General features: G+C 45.7%; 1 protein-coding gene across 1 annotated transcript; it reads left to right on the forward strand.

Annotated features, from left to right (window-relative positions):
• The first annotated feature begins 1,357 nt into the window (after nucleotides 1-1,357).
• Nucleotides 1,358-9,470, forward strand: LOC129842888 (olfactory receptor 10A4-like). Its single transcript, XM_055911584.1, has 6 exons — nucleotides 1,358-1,580; nucleotides 2,091-2,268; nucleotides 4,290-4,454; nucleotides 4,623-4,761; nucleotides 8,411-8,559; nucleotides 9,335-9,470. The coding sequence occupies exons 1-6, from the start codon at nucleotides 1,358-1,360 to the stop codon at nucleotides 9,468-9,470; spliced, it is 990 nt and encodes a 329-aa protein (XP_055767559.1).
• The last annotated feature ends 7,738 nt before the right edge of the window (nucleotides 9,471-17,208 follow it).

A 17,208-nucleotide genomic window follows, 5' to 3' on the forward strand; every position in this document is an offset into this window, starting at 1 on the left:
TTGTATGGCCTACCACTTCGTGCCTGAGCTGTTGTTGCTCCTATATTTTTCCACTTCACAATAACAGCACTTACAGGTCACAGGGGCAGCTCGAGGAGGGCAGACAGTTGATGAACTGACTTGTTGGAAAGGTAGCATCCTATGGCGGTGTCACGTTGAAAGTCACTGAGCTCTTCAGTAAGGCCATTATACTGTTTGTCTGTGGAGATTGCATGGCTGTGCTCGATTTTATACTCCTGTCAGCAACGGGTGTGGCTGAAATAGCCGAATCCACTAACTTGAAAGGGTGTCCACACACTTTTGCACACAAAAAAGATAGAGAGAACTTGCATAGCACTAGAGAGGGGTGGCCAGTGATGAAAATTCTGTAATCGTCATCATGAGTAATGTGACAATGATGACATCACCAGGGTGGAGGTCTCTGATTGGCTGTTGGCTGTCTTGTCAGAGGGGATGTTGGGTATAAAGTTGGGAGGTACAGAGCGGCTAACGCCACACACCTCTGGGGCCACTGGTTGGGAAGGAGGTAAGGATGGACAGAGAGCGAGAGAGAGAGAGAGAGAGAGAGAGAGAGAGAGAGAGAGAGAGAGAGAGAGAGAGAGGGAGGGAGGGAGGGAGAGAGAGAGATATTCCAGGATCTTCAACATCTCTCTCTTTTATGTAACTCTCTATAACTATCTCTCTATTACTCTCTCCATCTTAGGAGTTAAGGAAGGAGAGAGAGTTCATCCAGGATCTTCAACATCTCTCTCTTTTATGTAACTCTCTCTAACTATCTCTCTATTACTCTCTCCATTTTAGGAGTTAAGGAAGGAGAGAGAGTTCATCCAGGATCTTCAACATCTCTCTCTTTTATGTAACTCTCTCTAACTTTCTCTCTATTACTCTCTCCATTTTAGGAGTTAAGGAAGGAGAGAGAGAGTTCATCCAGGGTCTTCAACATCTCTCTCTTTTATGTAACTCTCTATAACTATCTCTCTATTACTCTCTCAATCTTAGGTGGAGGTAATTATGGAGAGATGGAGGGTCACCAGATTCTCTCTCTTTTGTGTATATTTCTCTCTCTCTCTCTTACTCTAATCTTAGGTGGAGGTAAGGACCGAGGATGTAGGGTCTCCAGGATTTCTCTCTTTATATGTCACTTTATATGTCACTCACTTTCTCTCTCTAACCTGGGAGGTAAGGATGAAGAGGGATCCTCCAAGGTCTTCAGTATCTCTCTCTCTCTCTCTCTCTCTCTCTCTCTCTCTCACTCGTTATCTCTCTCTCACTCGTTATCTCTCTCTCTAACTTGGGTGGTAAGGATTGTAAAAGGCTTTATCTCTCCTCCTCCATCCCCCCACCTTCCCAGGACAGTATGTTTGAGATGAATGAGAACTACACGCGTGTGTCAGAGTTTGTGATAGTGGGATTCCCGGGGCTCCATCCATCCTTCAACCAGCTGGTGGCCTGGTTCTTCTTCTTCATCTATGTGACCACGGTGGTGGGGAACATCCTGCTGGTGGTGCTGTTTGCCCTGGAGCGCAGCCTGCAGAAACCCATGTACATCATCATGCTCAGCCTGGCACTGTCAGATATAGGTAAGATACTCAGCCTGGCACTGTCAGATTTAGGTAAGATACTCAGCCTGGCACTGTCATATATAGGTAATATACTCCGCCTGGCACTGTCAGATATAGGTAAGATACTCAGCCTGGCACTGTCAGATATAGGTAAGATACTCAGCCTGGCTCTGTCAGATATAGGTAAGATACTCAGCCTGGCACTGTCAGATATAGGTAAGATACTCAGCCTGGCTCTGTCAGATATAGGGAAGATACTCAGCCTGGCTCTGTCAGATATAGGTAAAATACTCAGCCTGGCTCTGTCAGATATAGGTAAAATACTCAGCCTGGCTCTGTCAGATATAGGGAAGAGACAGAAGTCATCATGACAGAAAGGTTATCCAGTTAAAATGTGTGTCTGTAATGACATGTTGCCATGAACTTCCTGTTCAAATGTGTGGCCTGTTCTCCAATCCAATTCACTAATCAATTGATTTATGTTTCTTTAAAAATGTTAATATGTGGTGGTACTTGTTCATGTCCCAGGCGTATGCACGGTGTCCCTTCCCAAAGTGATAGCTCGGTACTGGTGGGACGACGCTGGCATCTCTTTCTATACGTGTCTGATACAGAAACAATTCATTCACTACTTTGGAACACTCACCTCTCTCATCATGATGACCATGGCTATGGACCGATACCTGGCTATCTGCTTCCCTCTCAGGTAACATAGATCTACTTAACCCTAACCTTAACTCATAAGAGTCTAAGCCCTGTCTAAGATATATACCAAGGATCAATTTACTATTTGATTTTGAATTTTGAAACATTGTACTACTATATATCATTTTTTTTATGTGATGAAAAAATAGTTTGGGCCTTAGATTCACTGCATGGGACAACAGATAGTCCTTACTGTTATTAGCCCATACAAACGCACTGAATAACAGATTCACTGCATGGAACAACAGATAGTCCTTACTGTTATTAGCCCATACAAACGCACTGAATAACAGATTTACTGCATGGGACAAGTCCTTACTGTTAATTATCTATACTTTGACCATTTTCAGGACCTTCCTCTGACACCGCCTGGTATAGAGGTCCTGGATGGCAGGAAGCTTGGCCCCAGTGATGTACTGGGTCGTACGCACTACCTTCTCTAGCACCTTATTGTCGGATCCCGAGCAGTTAACATACCAGGCAGTGATGCAACCGGTCAGGATGCTCTCGATGGTGCAGCTGTAGAACTTCTTGCAGCTGTAGAAGTCCAGGATCCAGTTTCAGAGCGTTGTGTTTAGTCCCAGGGTCCTTAGCTTAGTAATGAGCTTTGTGGGCACTATGGTGTTGAACGCTTAGCTGTAGTCAATCAACAGCATGCTCACAAAATGTCGGTGTTCCTTTTGTCCAGGTGGGAAAGGGCAGTGTGGAGTGCGAATGAGCTTGCGTAATCTGTGGATCTGTTCGGTGGTATGCGAATTGGAGTGGGTCTAGGGTTTCTTTGAAGATGGTGTTGATGTGAGTCATGACCAGCCTTTCAAAGCACTTCATGGCTACCAACGTGTGTTCTATGAGGCGGTAGTCATTTAGGCTTGTTACCTTCGCTATCTTGGGCACAGGGTTTATAGTGGTCTGCTTAAAACATGTAGGTATTGCAGACTCGGTCAGGGAGAGTTTGAAAATGTCAGTGAAGACACTTGCCAGTTGGTCCTCGCATGCTCTGAGTACACGTCCTGGTAATCCATCTGGCCCTGCAGCCTTGTGAATGTTGACCTGTTTAAAGGTCTTGCTCACATCGGCTATGTAGAGCATGCACAAAAAGATTATTTCTCTCATATTTTGGGCACAAATGTGTTTATATCCCTTTTGGTGAGCATTTCGTCTTTGCCAAGATAATCCATCCAACTGACAGGTGTGGCATATCAGGAAGCTGATTAAACAGCATGATCATTACACAGGTGCACATTGTGCTGGGGACAATATAAGGCCACTCTATGATGTGCAGCTTTGTCACACAGCACAATGCCACAGATGTCTCAAGTTTTGAATGAGTGTGCAATTGGCATGCTTACTGCAGGAATTTCCACCAGAGCTGTTGCCAGAGAATTGATTGTTAATTTCTCTACCATAAGGCATCTCCAAAGTTGTTTTAGAAAATTTGGCAATACGTCTAACCGTCCTCACAACCCCAGACCACGTGTATCCACGCCAGCCCAGGACCTCCACATTCGGCTTCTTCACTTGCGGGATCGTCTGAGACCAGACACCCAGACAACTGATGAAACTGAGGACTATTTCTGTCTGTAATAAAGCCCTTTCGTGGGGAAAAAACATATTCTGATTGGCTGGGCCTGTCTCCCCTGTGGGTTGACCTGGCTCCCAAGTGGGTGGGCCTATGCCCTCCTATGCCCACCCGTGGCTGCGCCCCTGCCCAGTCGCGTGAAAAGCATAGATTAGGGCTAAATTTATTTATTTCAATTGACTCATTTCCTTATATGAACTGTAACATTTTTAAAATTGTTTAATTTTGCATTTAAATTCTTGATCGGTATACTGTAGATATATCTACCTGTAACTACTGGTATTTCCCTCTCACGTGTTAATACGATAACGACCAACCTTTTACAACAGGCAACTCAGATATCTCTGTCTCTTTCTCACCCCCTATTCCACCCCTCTCTCCCCCCTCACACCTTCCCCCTCCCCCTCCCTCCCTCCATCCCTCTCTCCCTCCCTCTCTACCAGGTACACTGAGCTGATGACCAACAGGACCATGTCTATTCTAACAGCCCTGTCCTGGGTGTCAGCCATGATAGTTCCAGGCGTCACCACCATCCAGACATCCCAGATGCCTTACTGTGGGCCCAACCGCATCATCCACTGCTACTGCAACACCTTGTCAATGAACCAGTGAGTGCCCGCATCCCAATTTGCTCCCTATTCACTTTAAAGTGCACTACTTTTGACTCCTTGTGACTTTACTGTGTTATACTTGATGTACATACAGTTTGTGTATTTTTTTTAAATGATCAAATAAATTCAGTCAATCAACCAAACAACCTCTCACTCACTCAACAGGCTGTCGTGTGCTGACATCTCGTCCCAGAGCAGAGTATCCGTCTCACTATCCATGTTCGTCCTCTTCCTCCCCTTCAGCTTCATCGTCTTCTCCTATGTCAACATCATCGTCAGCGTGATGCGCATGGCTAAAGCACAGGTCAGAATTCCGGGGGTGTGGGGGTGCAGGGGGGCTGGGTGGGAGAAGGGGTGGGGAGTGCAGGGGGTGCTGGGTGGGAGGAGGGGTGCAGGGGGGCTGGGTGGGAGGAGGGGTACAGGGGGGCTGGGTGGGAGGAGGGGTGGGGAGTGCAGGGGGTGCTGGGTGGGAGGAGGTGTGCAGGGGTGCTGGGTGGGAGGAGGGGTGCAGGGGGGCTGGGTGGGAGGAGGGGTGCAGGGGGGCTGGGTGGGAGGAGGGGTGCAGGGGGGCTGGGTGGGAGGAGGGGTGCAGGGGGGCTGGGTGGGAGGAGGGGTGCAGGGGGGCTGGGTGGGAGGAGGGGTAAGAGGTGGTGGGTGTGTGACCCCACCACTAAATGTTTATGAGCATGGCCTTATTTCTATTACGACCTCAACGTAACATCAATAGGTTTAGGCTACTACACATGATACTCTAATTTTCCCTATACCCAACATGAGGTTGCTACAACATGTCCTATGAATGAAAGTTTACACAGGTCGAGAGAACAATTGGAGTAATCAAGCTGACAGTAACATTCAATACTACCTTGAACACTCTTGCCTGCGTCTAGTTGATCTAGGGTGTAACCATTAGTCCAACAGTTGTAAACGAGAGTTTCTATTGGACAAATTCAGGTATGTTTATCCCCATTTCATTCCGTTTGCTTCCGTTTAACCTGTTGGGGATGGGGGCGCTGTTTAGACTATTTATGCTAATGTGGCTAATTTTTTAAACGGCTTCCCACAAAATCCTTGATCGTACAATATGCATATTATTATTATTATTGGATAGAAAACAGTCTATAGTTTCTATAGGAGTTGAAATTTTGTCTCTAAGTGGAACAGAGCCCATTCTACAGCAATTTCCCTGACATGGAGTCAGATTTGAGAAACGTTGGCCACTTTTCTGAAGTCATTTAAACGGGCACTGTCGTTGCTATGACTATACGGACACTTCTTACGTCTTCCCCTGGATGCCTTTACGTGATGACGATTCCAACGGGCTCGATTGCTCGTTCACAGGCCCTACAAATGAAAAAAACCTTTAGCTAGCAAGTCTTTTCTTGCTGCGTAACGCGCGTGGAAGACACCGACCCTCTCCTGTTCCAAGCATTAGTTTAGCCTGTTATATTTCTCCGGTCATCTTTTCACTCGTTATAGGAGTTACAAACATCACAAAGTAGTTAATTTAAAGCGTTTTATAGCAATTTATATCCGTTTAGTGCGATTTTGGGACATTTATTTTTGCAACGATGTGAAAAGTTGGTCACGCTTTTCAGTTCATCCCGAACGTAGTTGACATTTCCACATGGCAAGAGGACAGCTTTCCACCAAAAGACGATTTCTCCCAAGAAAGGATCCTTTGCCCAAGATACTGATGGAAGAACAGCTCAAGGTAGGACATTTTTATTATGATAAATCGTGTTTCTGTCGAAACATTTTAGTGGCTTAGGACGCCATGTTTTTTGACGTAGCTTCGCTTGGCGCAAACTGTATTGAAAAGTAAGGATAAATTAAAAAATGTAATAACGCAATTGTATTAAGAATTAAATTGTCTATCAATCCCTGTCCACCCTATATTTTTTAGTCACGTTTATGAGTATTTATGTATAAGAGTAGATCACTGTCTAAGTGGCGCAAGGACGTTTTCTTTACCAGCTTGTCTACATTTCACATTGTCTAACCATGATTTTGGTGGCTAAATATAAACATTTTCGATCAAACTGTATATGCATGTTGTAATGTGATGTTACAGGAGTGTCATCGGAAGAATTCTGAGAAGGTTAGTGAAAAAATTAATATCTTTTGGCGATGTTGACTTTTATCGCTCACTTTGGCTAGAATCAATGCTGGGCTGCTAATTGCTATGTGCTAAGCTAATATAACGATTTATTGTGTTTTCGCTGTAAGACACTTAGAAAATCTGAAATATTGTCTGTATTCACAGGATCTGTGTCTTTCGATTCGTGTATGCTGTGTATTTTTACGAAATGTTTGATGATTAGTAGTTAGGTAAACACGTTGCTCATTGTAATTATTCTAGTCCATTTGTGATGGTGGGTGCAATTGTAAACTATGCCATCTACCTGAAATATGCACTTTTTTCTAACAAAACCTATCCCATACCATAAATATGTTATCAGACTGTCATCTAATGAGTTTTTTTGTTGGTTAGGGGCTATAAATATCTTAGTTTAGCCGAATTGGTGATGGCTACTGGTGTTGGTGGACAAATAAAAGATGGTGGAATATGCTAATGTGTTTTTAGGTAATAGATGTACATCTTTACATATTGTGTCTTCCCTGTAAAACATTTTAAAAATCGGAAATGTTGACTGGATTCATAAGATCTGTGTCTTTCATTAGCTGTATTGGACTTTAATGTGTGAAAGTTAAATATTTTAAAAAAATATTTTTTTTGAATTTCGCGGCACTGGTTTTTCAGTGGGGGGGGGGGGGGGAGTGCCGCTAGCGGCACGCTGATCCTAGACAGGTTAATAAATGTTTTTCAACAGAATCGATGTAATGGACACATCCCCGATCACACGCAAACACAGATCACTTTCATAGCAGCCACATACAAACGGCATGATCACTTTCCTCGTTGTATAATTCCTTCTTGCATCTACGTGCTCTCCTCCTCTCACCTTTTCCCTTCACTTGCACAACACATCAGCTGTCTGTGACCAGACGGAAAAAAACTTTCCAAGCCACCCTTCATTTCATAACCATTAATAAGACCAAAAGGTGACCTTGACTTGGAAGAGTTCCAGTGTTTGATCGCCAGCTAGCTAACATAGCATCTCTCTTTGTTTGAGCCGGGTGTTCGCTAACTTCATGAAAGTGAAAAAAATACAATGAAATATAGCTAGCTCTCTCTCTCTTGCCTCTCCTTCATTTGTTCAAAACTGCTCAAGTATTGTCTTTCTTTCTCTTTGAGTCAACTACTCACCACATTTTATGCACTGCAGCGCTCGCTAGCTGTAGCTTATGCTTTCAGTACTAGATTCATTCTCTGATCCTTTGATTTGGTGGACAATGTCAGTTCATGCTGCAAGAGGATGTCCTCCAGGAGTTGTCATAATTACTGTGTCTTAGTCTATGGAAGGAGGTGAGAACCATGAGCCTCCTTGATTTTGTACTGAAGTCAATGTACCCGAAGGAGGACGGAAACTAGCCGTCCTCCGGCTACACCTGGTGCTACCCTACAAAGTGTTGTTGAGGTTACTGTAGACCATTCATTACAAAACAGTGTGATTTAATCAAATCTTTTCTGACGTGTATATATTTACTACAGTTTTATCTAAAAATAATAACTTTTTTATGTTTCACAAATTTTTTTTCAATAAAATTAACTGAGGCGTATGTTCCTCCCCATCCTCATCTGAGGAGCCTTCTCTGCTCTAAACCTGGACTGCCAGGTTCACCATTTCAACTTTACATAACACATTGCTTGTCCTGTGCTGTCTCTGTCCTTAATTTTAACTACTCTCTCCTAACCCTAACCCACTGAGAACACTTCTCCATCTCTCCCCTCTCTAACCCAGGTCAGGCTGAAGACCTTCTCAACCTGGGCTGTATCATTCTAAACTAAACCTTTCCTCTAACCCACTACTCTCCCCTCTCTAACCCAGGGCAGGCTGAAGACCTTCTCTACCTGTGCTACTCAGGGCTGTATCATCCTTATTTACTACATCCCCCGCTTCGTAGTGAACGCTACACCCATCGACCCCAACCTGACCATGACCCCTGACCTCCGCATCAGCCTCACCCTTGTACACAGGTAGGTAGACCACAGGTTAGAGAGTTGGGCTGGGAACCCAAAGGATGCTTGTTCAAGTCCCGGGCCGGGCGATGCAAAAGTGTGGAATGATCTGGCTAATTTTGTCAGATCATTAGTACCACTGCCGTTGTGCCCTTGAGAAAGGCACTTATCCCAAAAACAGCTATCCATCCAGGGGCTCCCCCGTCTGAACTAAACCCCTCCTGTCCCTGTTTCCCTTTTTCTCCCCTTCTGTCCCTCTGCCCCCCTCGTCCTGTCTGTTTCTCCCCCTTCCCTTCATTCCTGTCCCCCTCTCCCTCCCCTCCCCGTCTCCCCTCCCATCCTGTCCCTTTCTTGCCCTCTCCCTTCTGCCCCCTGCCATCCAGAGTCGGTGGAAGACCTTCTCCACCTGTAGTTCCCAGCTGTGTATCATCTCTCTGTATTACGTCCCCCGGTGCTGTGTCTATACCAGCAGCATCCTCAACTTCTCCATCAGCCAGGACTTTGTTATCGGCCAAACCCTGCTCTACAGGCAGGTAGCTTAGAGATTAGAGAAGTGGGCCAGCAAGCAGAAGTTTGTCATTTTGACTCCCATGTTTGACAGGGAAAAATGTGGTTGGGAGTGGTGGGTTGCTGGCATCTGTGTCCTAGATGCCATCACCTGCTGTTGTGCCCTTGAGCAAGGCAATTAACCCCTAAACTTCTCACTGGGCACTACACTAGTAGCTGCCCATTGCTCCAGCCTCTCCGTGTGTCTCTGTGTGTGTGTTAATAATGTATTCTTCTTATTCTACAGTCTGCTGCCGCCCCTCCTCAACCCCTTCATCTACTGCCTCCGTACCAAGGAGATCAAGGCTTCCCTGGCCAAGTGGGTCTTCCGAGTGCAGTCCAACGCACATCACAAACCCTCCATCCACCCCATAGCCTGCTGACAGGCACTCAGGCAACCTGCCGCTAATAAAATCACACAGGAGGCATTATGACTGCATTTAAAAAAAATGGTTTTTACATTTCCTTATTCAATATGGTAAACAATAAACATTCACACTTGTTTTTGCTGTCTGGTGGTTTGTTTTTGTTCCCATATACTGAATGTGCTGTGAAAGAAGAGGCGACAGCACATTCAGACAGCAACAATCATACCTTCATTTGAAATGTCACATCACTCAAATAAGACTGATGTCATCAAATCACATTTGATACGTTTTCCTACCTGCAGTATAACCCTTAAAGGGGCAATCCACAATTAGTACATTCTTTTTTTTTCTTTAAAATGAATCATATATTAGCCATTGATTCTTGAAGAATATAATTTATAAATGCCTCTTGAGCTTAGTTCAACGGCCGTGCCCCATCAGAACTGCCGTGCCCCATCAGAACTGCCGTGCCCCACAAGAACGGCCGTGCCCCATCAGAACTGCCGTACCCCATTAGAATCCAAAATATAAACTTGTTTACTCCACATGTGTAAACAAGGTCATTGTAAATGTACACTGTATAGTTTCAAAACATGGTTAAAACTAGACTTTTGATCTCATGGGTGCACTGTAAAGGGGTTGCTGTGAATTTGACAGTAACTTACAAGCAGCTCATTGGCAAGTAAGTTACTGTTTATCATATTGCAGTAAACCTACTGTCATCTAAATGCTGTAACAAAACAAGTACTGTGTAATGACCAGTGTTGGAGGTAACCTTTAACTTCTCTGCTCTACGGATCCCTTTTACGGGATCACTTTCCTAAACCACCGCTAGAATTGCAGGGAGCGCCAAATGCAATTACTAAAAATATTTATAATCGTGCAATCACAAGTGAAATATACCAAAACACAGCTTAGCTTGTTGTTAATCGACCTATCGTGTCAGATTTTGAAAATATATTTTACAGCGAAAGAAATCCAAGCTTTTGTGAGTGTAGCTTTCAATGCTACAACAGCTAGCCCCAAATTAGCATGGTCACGAAAGTCAGAAAAGAAATCAAATTAATCGCTTACCTTAGATAATCTTCAGATGTTTGCACTCACGAGACTCCCAGTTACACAATAAATGTTATTTTTGCTCAATAAATATTACTTTTATAACAAAAAAAACGCCATTTGGGTTGCGCATTATGTTGAGAAAACTACAGCCTCGTTTTTGTCCTGAAAGGAAGATGAAAATTTCCAAACGTATCAGATTAAAAAATATTCCCCAAAATATTTATAATCATGCAATCACAAGTGAAATATACCAAAACACAGCTTAGCTTGTTGTTAATCGACCTATCGTGTCAGATTTTGAAAATATATTTTACAGCGAAAGAAATCCAAGCTTTTGTGAGTGTAGCTTTCAATGCCACAACAGTTAGCCTTATATTAGCTTGGTTAGCTTGGTCACGAAAGTCAGAAAAGCAATAAAATTAAATGCTTACCTTTGATAATCTTTGAATGTTTCCACTCACAAGACTCCCAGTTACACAACAAATTTTCTTTATGTTCGATAAATATTACTTTTAGCACAAAAAAACGCCATTTGGGTTGCGCGTTATGTTGAGAAAACCAAAGCCGTGTTCCGTTCGACAAATTCCAAAAAGTATCCGTAATGGTCGTAGAAACATGTCAAATGTTTTTTATAATCAATCCTCAGGTTTTTTTAACAAACATAATCGATAATATTACAAACGGACCATAACATATTCATTCAGAGACGAAAGGAAAATGGGGAGCCCCTCTCTCGCTCGCAGGAAACATTCAGAGGACACCTGACTACTTATGAAACATCTCGCTCATTTTTCAAAATAAAAGCCTGAAACTATGTCTAAAGCCTGGTCACAGCCTGAGGAAGCCATTGGAAAAGCAATCTGGTTGATACCCCTTTAAATGGAAGAAAGACGGGCCAGGAAACCCTTCTTTTTTTTATATCACTTTTGGGTTATATTTTCTCAGGTTTTCGTCTGCAGAATACGTTTTGTTATACTCACAGACAATATTTTGACAGTTTTGGAAACTTTGGAGTTGTCACGTTCCTGACCTGTTTTCTGTTATTTTTGTATGTGTTTAGTTGGTCAGGACGTGAGTTGGGGTGGGCATTCTATGTTTTGTGTATCTATGTTAAGTGTCAGTGTTAATTGACCTTGTATGGCTCTCAATCAGAGGCAGGTGGTTTACGTTTTCCTCTGATTGAGAACCATATATAGGTAGGTTGTTTCACATTGTTTGTTGTGGGTGGTTGTCTTCCGTGTCTGTGTATGTGCACCACACGGGACTGTTTCGTTTTGTCGTTCGTGTATGTAGTCTGTTCCTGTTCGTGAGTTCTTCGTGTATTTATGTAAGTTCCATGTTCAGGTCTGTCTACGTCGTTTTGTTATTTTGGTAATCCTTTCAAGTGTTTATCGTGTTTCGTCTTTTCTTTAATAAATTCGTTATGTCAAACTTTCATGCAGCGCTTTGGTCCAATCCCTACTCCTCCTCTTCATCCGAAGAGGAGGAGGACAGCCGTTACAGGAGTGTTTTCTATCCTAATCTGTAAATTATATGCATATTCTACGATCTGGGCCAGAGAAAATGTCTGTTTACCTTGGGAACGTTTAAAAATATATATATAATAATTCTGACCCCTAGCGCCAAGAGGTTATTAATGTGTTATTGTAATAAACACGGTGGGATACAGAAAGCTGGTTTCAAGCGCAGTGCGCAGCAGGTGTTGCTTGTAAAGGACCACAGGAGGAGGCAGGTAGCTAGGCCCAGGGGCAGGCAGAAGGTCCTACACAGGGGGTCCAAAAAGGCAACAGAACAGGCAGGGAAAAGCCGAGTAACGTCATCTGGAAGATCAGGCAATAGGTTGATAATAGGAAATCCGACAGGGTAAGGTACAGGCAGGGAATAGGCAAAAGGCGTCGTTAGTTTGGTATGCCAAAACTATCATACACGGGAGGAATATACTACAGAAAAAACAGAGCTCTGAATAGAAGTGTGTCACAAAACAAAGAATACCTCACAATGATGGGGTGCAAAGAACTGAACTAAATAGTGTGTGATAATGACATGCAGGTGTGTGAACAGTGAGCTGCGCAGGGGGCCTCCCCCAGGGACGTGGAGCTGGGCAGTCAGGACGGTTACGGTGGAAAGCCAGGATTATGGCTGAGTCGAGGATGTCCTGGGCAGGGACCTAGGATCGTTCTTTGGGTCCGTACCCCTCCCAATCAACCAGCTAGTGGATGTGACCACCCAGGCACTTGGAGTCAAGGAGGGCTTGGATGGAATAAGCCGTTGCACCGCCGATGTCAAACGGAGGGGGTGTGCCGAAGTGCACCACTGGAGGATGGAGAGGGCTGTACCTCACAGGTTTGAGAAGGGACACATGGAAGGATGAGGAGATCCGGTAATGGCGGGGAAACTGGAGACGGTAGGTGACAGGATTGATGCAGTGTGTTATTTTGAAGGGACCAATGAACTGGGAACTGAACTTTTTGCAGGGGTCATGAAGCCGGATGTCCCAGGTTGGAAGAGTGGAGTGGGTCGGCGATGCCGGTCAGCGAACCGTTTCTGGGAGAGGGAAGCTTGATGTAGGTGTCGATGTGCGGTCTCCCGAACCTGCTCAGTCTGTCGAAACCACTCATCAATGGCAAGCACAGTTCTGTCTCCCATGGGAACACGGGGGGTTGGTATCCAAGGACACACTGAAAAGGAGTGAGATGGAGTGAGGAATGCACCAGGGAGTTCTGTGAGTATTTGGCCCAGGCTAGATAGCGACTCCACTCATGTGATTGGCAGGTGCAGTGTTGGAGAAGGTACTTCCCTATTTCCTTATTCAGGTGTTCCATCTGCCCGTTGGTTTGGGGATGGTATCTGAAGGATAGGCTGATGGAGACCCCAAGTCGGTTGCAAAAGGCTCACCACACTCTGGAGGAACTGGGGTCCCCAATCCGAAATGATGTCTTCCGCAATGCCATACAGACTAAACATCTGTTGGAACATGCACTCGGCCATTTCCATGGCATCAGGTAGATGTGGAAGGGGAATGAGTCAGTTCATCTTGGAGAACCGGTCCACTACAACTAAAATAGTAGTGAAGCTCAAAGAGTCTGGCAGATCAGTGAGGAAATCCATGGCGATGTGGGACCATGGTCTGTGTGGTGTAGGTAAATGCTCGGGACAGGACAGGACAGGAAAGGATGTCTGCTGTTAGGGATGACCACCAGAACTTGTGTGTCAGTAGCTCCGTGGTCCGGGTCATCCCGGGATGGCCAGAACTCAGCAAGGTATGGCATCACTGCATTAGTTGGAGTCTGACGGAAGCCGGAACGTAGGTCTTGCCTGCGGTGTCGGGAGGTGCTGGATCGTGGCGTAGGGCCTCTTGGACCGCTAATTGGCTTTCCCACTGTTTGGGTCCCACGACACAAGACAGAGGCAGGGTGGGCTCGGGAGCTGGGTTAGAGGAAGGGGAGTGAATTGACGGGTTAAGGAATCAGCCTTCACATTCTTCTTGCAAGACAGATATGTGACGCAGTTGCTATGAGGTGGCACGACAGGGTAGACCCAAAGTTGAAGCGGGTGAAGAAGAGTGCCCAGCGAGCGTGTCTGGGGTTGAGCCTCTTAGCACTTCTTAAGTACCCCAAATTGTGGTGGTCGGTAAGGACAAGGAATGGGTGATGAGTTCCCTCAAATCAGTGGCACCACTCTTCAATAGCCAGATTAATGGCGAGGAGCTCTCGGTTCCCGACATCACAGTTCCTCTCAGCGGGGGACAGTTTCTTGGAAAGAAGCCGCAGGGGTGTAATTTGGGAGGTGTCCCTACCCGCTGAGAGAGAACCGCTCCTACGCCGACCTCAGATGCATCAACCTCCGGAACAAAAGGAAGTGTAGGACCTGGCTGCGTAAGGATGGGTGCAGAGGTGAAGAGGCGTTTCAAGGTCTCAAATCCTGTAAGGGCGGTGTCGGTCCATTGGAGGGTATGAGTGTTTTGACTGGTGAGAGCTGAGAGAGAAGCAGTTGTGCTGCTGCAGTTTCGGATGAACCCGCAGTAGTAGTTGGAAAATCCTAGGAAACATTGTAATTAATTTACAGTGGTAGGTTTGGGGCAGTTAAGCACGGCCGTGACTTCGCCTTTGTCCATGTTGACCCCTCCTGGTTAAGTGAAAGTTAAGTGAAAGGCGCTCTTCTCAGCCTTGGCATAAAGATGGTGGTCCTGTAGCCATTGGAGGACCTGTTGCACATGCTGTATGTTTTCTGCAATGGAGTGCGAGTAGATCAAGATATCGTCAATGTACACGATGAAGAACTGGTTGATTATGTTCTGGAAAACTTCATTCATGAAGGACTGGAAGACATGCAGGAGCATTGGTGAGACCGTAGGGCAAAACCAGGCGTTCATTGTGACCCCTACGGCGTATTCCACTCATCCCCACTTCGGATACGGACCAGGTTGTAAGCACTACGTAGGTCAGGTTGGAGCAGATGGTCGCCTATCCAACTCGTTCTAGTGTGACCGGAATCAGAGGAAGAGGAAAGCGAATTCTTGACGGTAAGGTCATTGAGAGGTCGGTAATCTAGTCAGGGACGGAGACTACCATCCTTTATTTCACAAAATAGAAGCTGGATGCAGCCGGAGACGTGGATGGATGGATGAATCCCATGTCGAGGGCCTCTTCTATATAGGTGTCCATATACTCATTCTCTGGGATGGACAAGGGGTAGATCCGACCCTTAGGGGGCGATGCCCCAGGAATGAGGTCGATCGCACTGTCCTCCGGGTGATGAGGGGGCAGAATGGATGCCTTTTTCTTGCTGAAGACACTCTGGAACTGGGCATACACAGGTGGGATGTGGGTTGGAATGGCAGACTCGGATCCTTCTATAGAGGTGGCTTGACAGTGTAGATTGAAGCAGTTCTCAAAACAGGCAGGAGACCATGACAGCAGTTCCCCTTGCCGCCAGGAGATGGCAGGGCCATGAAGGCTTAGCCAGGGGTGACCAAGGATGAGGTGTTCTTTAGGCAAAGATAACACCATTAACTGAATGACCTCAGAGTGAAGAAGGCCAATTTGAAGGGTGATACTTTCAGTCATGCGAGTCACAAGACCAGTTCCAAGAGGTTGTCCGTCTAGCTCAATAATCCTAGGATTAACAGGGATTAGTTTGACTCTTAACTGTTGTGCCAATTGTTCGTCAATGAAATGACCTGTGGCCCCCGAGTCCACTAGTCCCTCCACAAACTGAGTGACCCCAGTAGCAGAAAGAAGAGCCAGGATACCAAACTGCCTTTTGGTAATATTCAAAAACGTAGAGGTGCTTACCCGAGCAAAAGTTGAGCGGTTGTAGTCACCACTTCGTGGGGGGCGAATCAGACAGCTATTTATTTATTTTATTTTATTTATTTTACCAGGTAAGTTGACTGAGAACACGTTCTCATTTGCAGCAACGACCTGGGGAATAGTTACAGGGGAGAGGAGGGGGATGAATGAGCCAATTGTAAACTGGGGATTATTAGGTGACCATGATGGTTTGAGGGTCAGATTGGGAATTTAGCCAGGACACCGGGGTTAACACCCCTACTCTTACGATAAGTGCCATGGGATCTTTAATGACCTCAGAGAGTCAGGACACCCGTTTAACATCCCATCCGAAAGACGGCACCCTACACAGGGCAGTGTCCCCAATCACTGCCCTGGGGCATTGGGATATTTTTTAGACCAGAGGAAAGAGTGCCTCCTACTGGCCCTCCAACACCACTTCCAGCAGCATCTGGTCTCCCATCCAGGGACTGACCAGGACCAACCCTGCTTAGCTTCAGAAGCAAGCCAGCAGTGGTATGCAGGGTGGTATGCTGCTGGCTAGGTGGTTGAGCAGGTGGTTACTCTCTCCACAATAGAGGCACAGGTTTTCATGTAACCTCCAATGTCTCTCGACAGGCATGAGAGGGGCGTGGCCAAGTTGCGTGGGTTCGGGGCTATTAGACCGCGGTGGACGAGAGAAGTGCGTGGAAAACTCGCAGGCCATGGGCGACTGTATAGGTCTGCGGTCCACCAGTAAGTTGCCAAAGGATATGGACATCAGGATGTATTGGTTTAGGTCCGTTAAATCTCCTCTGCAGGCCAGTTCGGTCTGTAACTCTGCTATTTTCTATACTTTAGAACCGGAACCCCCAACAGAAGCTGACCAGCTAGTAGTCAGTTACTAACTAGTAGTCAGTTAGCGACTGCTAGCGGTCATCAGCTAACCTCAGCCCGGACAACTCCTGCCAGTCTGCAGAGCTGATTCAACCCAGAATATATCAGACTGCTTTTTCTCTACCACATCTACCACATCTCCACATCTCTGGATTCCTACCGCAAGCTCTGAACCTTTTCACCTGGATCATCGCAGCTAGTTAAATGCTATCCGAGTGGCTACTCCTGGATAACATCTCTGTCCCGAAGAAAAACTAGTTAGCCTGGAGCTAGCCTTGTGCTAGGCCCATCTTCCTGCTAGCCGCGGCCCGCTAGCTATCTAGAGCATATCGGACTGTTTTTTTCTCTCTACAATATCTCCACATCTCCGGATTCCTACCGCAAGCTCTGAACCTGTACACCAGATCATCGCAGCTAGCTAGCTGCTATCTGAGTGGCTACTCCTGCCTAACATTTCTGTCCCTAAGCAAGCACCAGTTAGCCTGGAGCTAGCCCCAAGCCAGGCCCACCTCACGGCTAGCTCAAGA

Source organism: Salvelinus fontinalis, unplaced genomic scaffold (genome assembly GCF_029448725.1).
Source record: "Salvelinus fontinalis isolate EN_2023a unplaced genomic scaffold, ASM2944872v1 scaffold_0073, whole genome shotgun sequence".
Classification (NCBI taxonomy): domain Eukaryota; kingdom Metazoa; phylum Chordata; class Actinopteri; order Salmoniformes; family Salmonidae; genus Salvelinus; species Salvelinus fontinalis.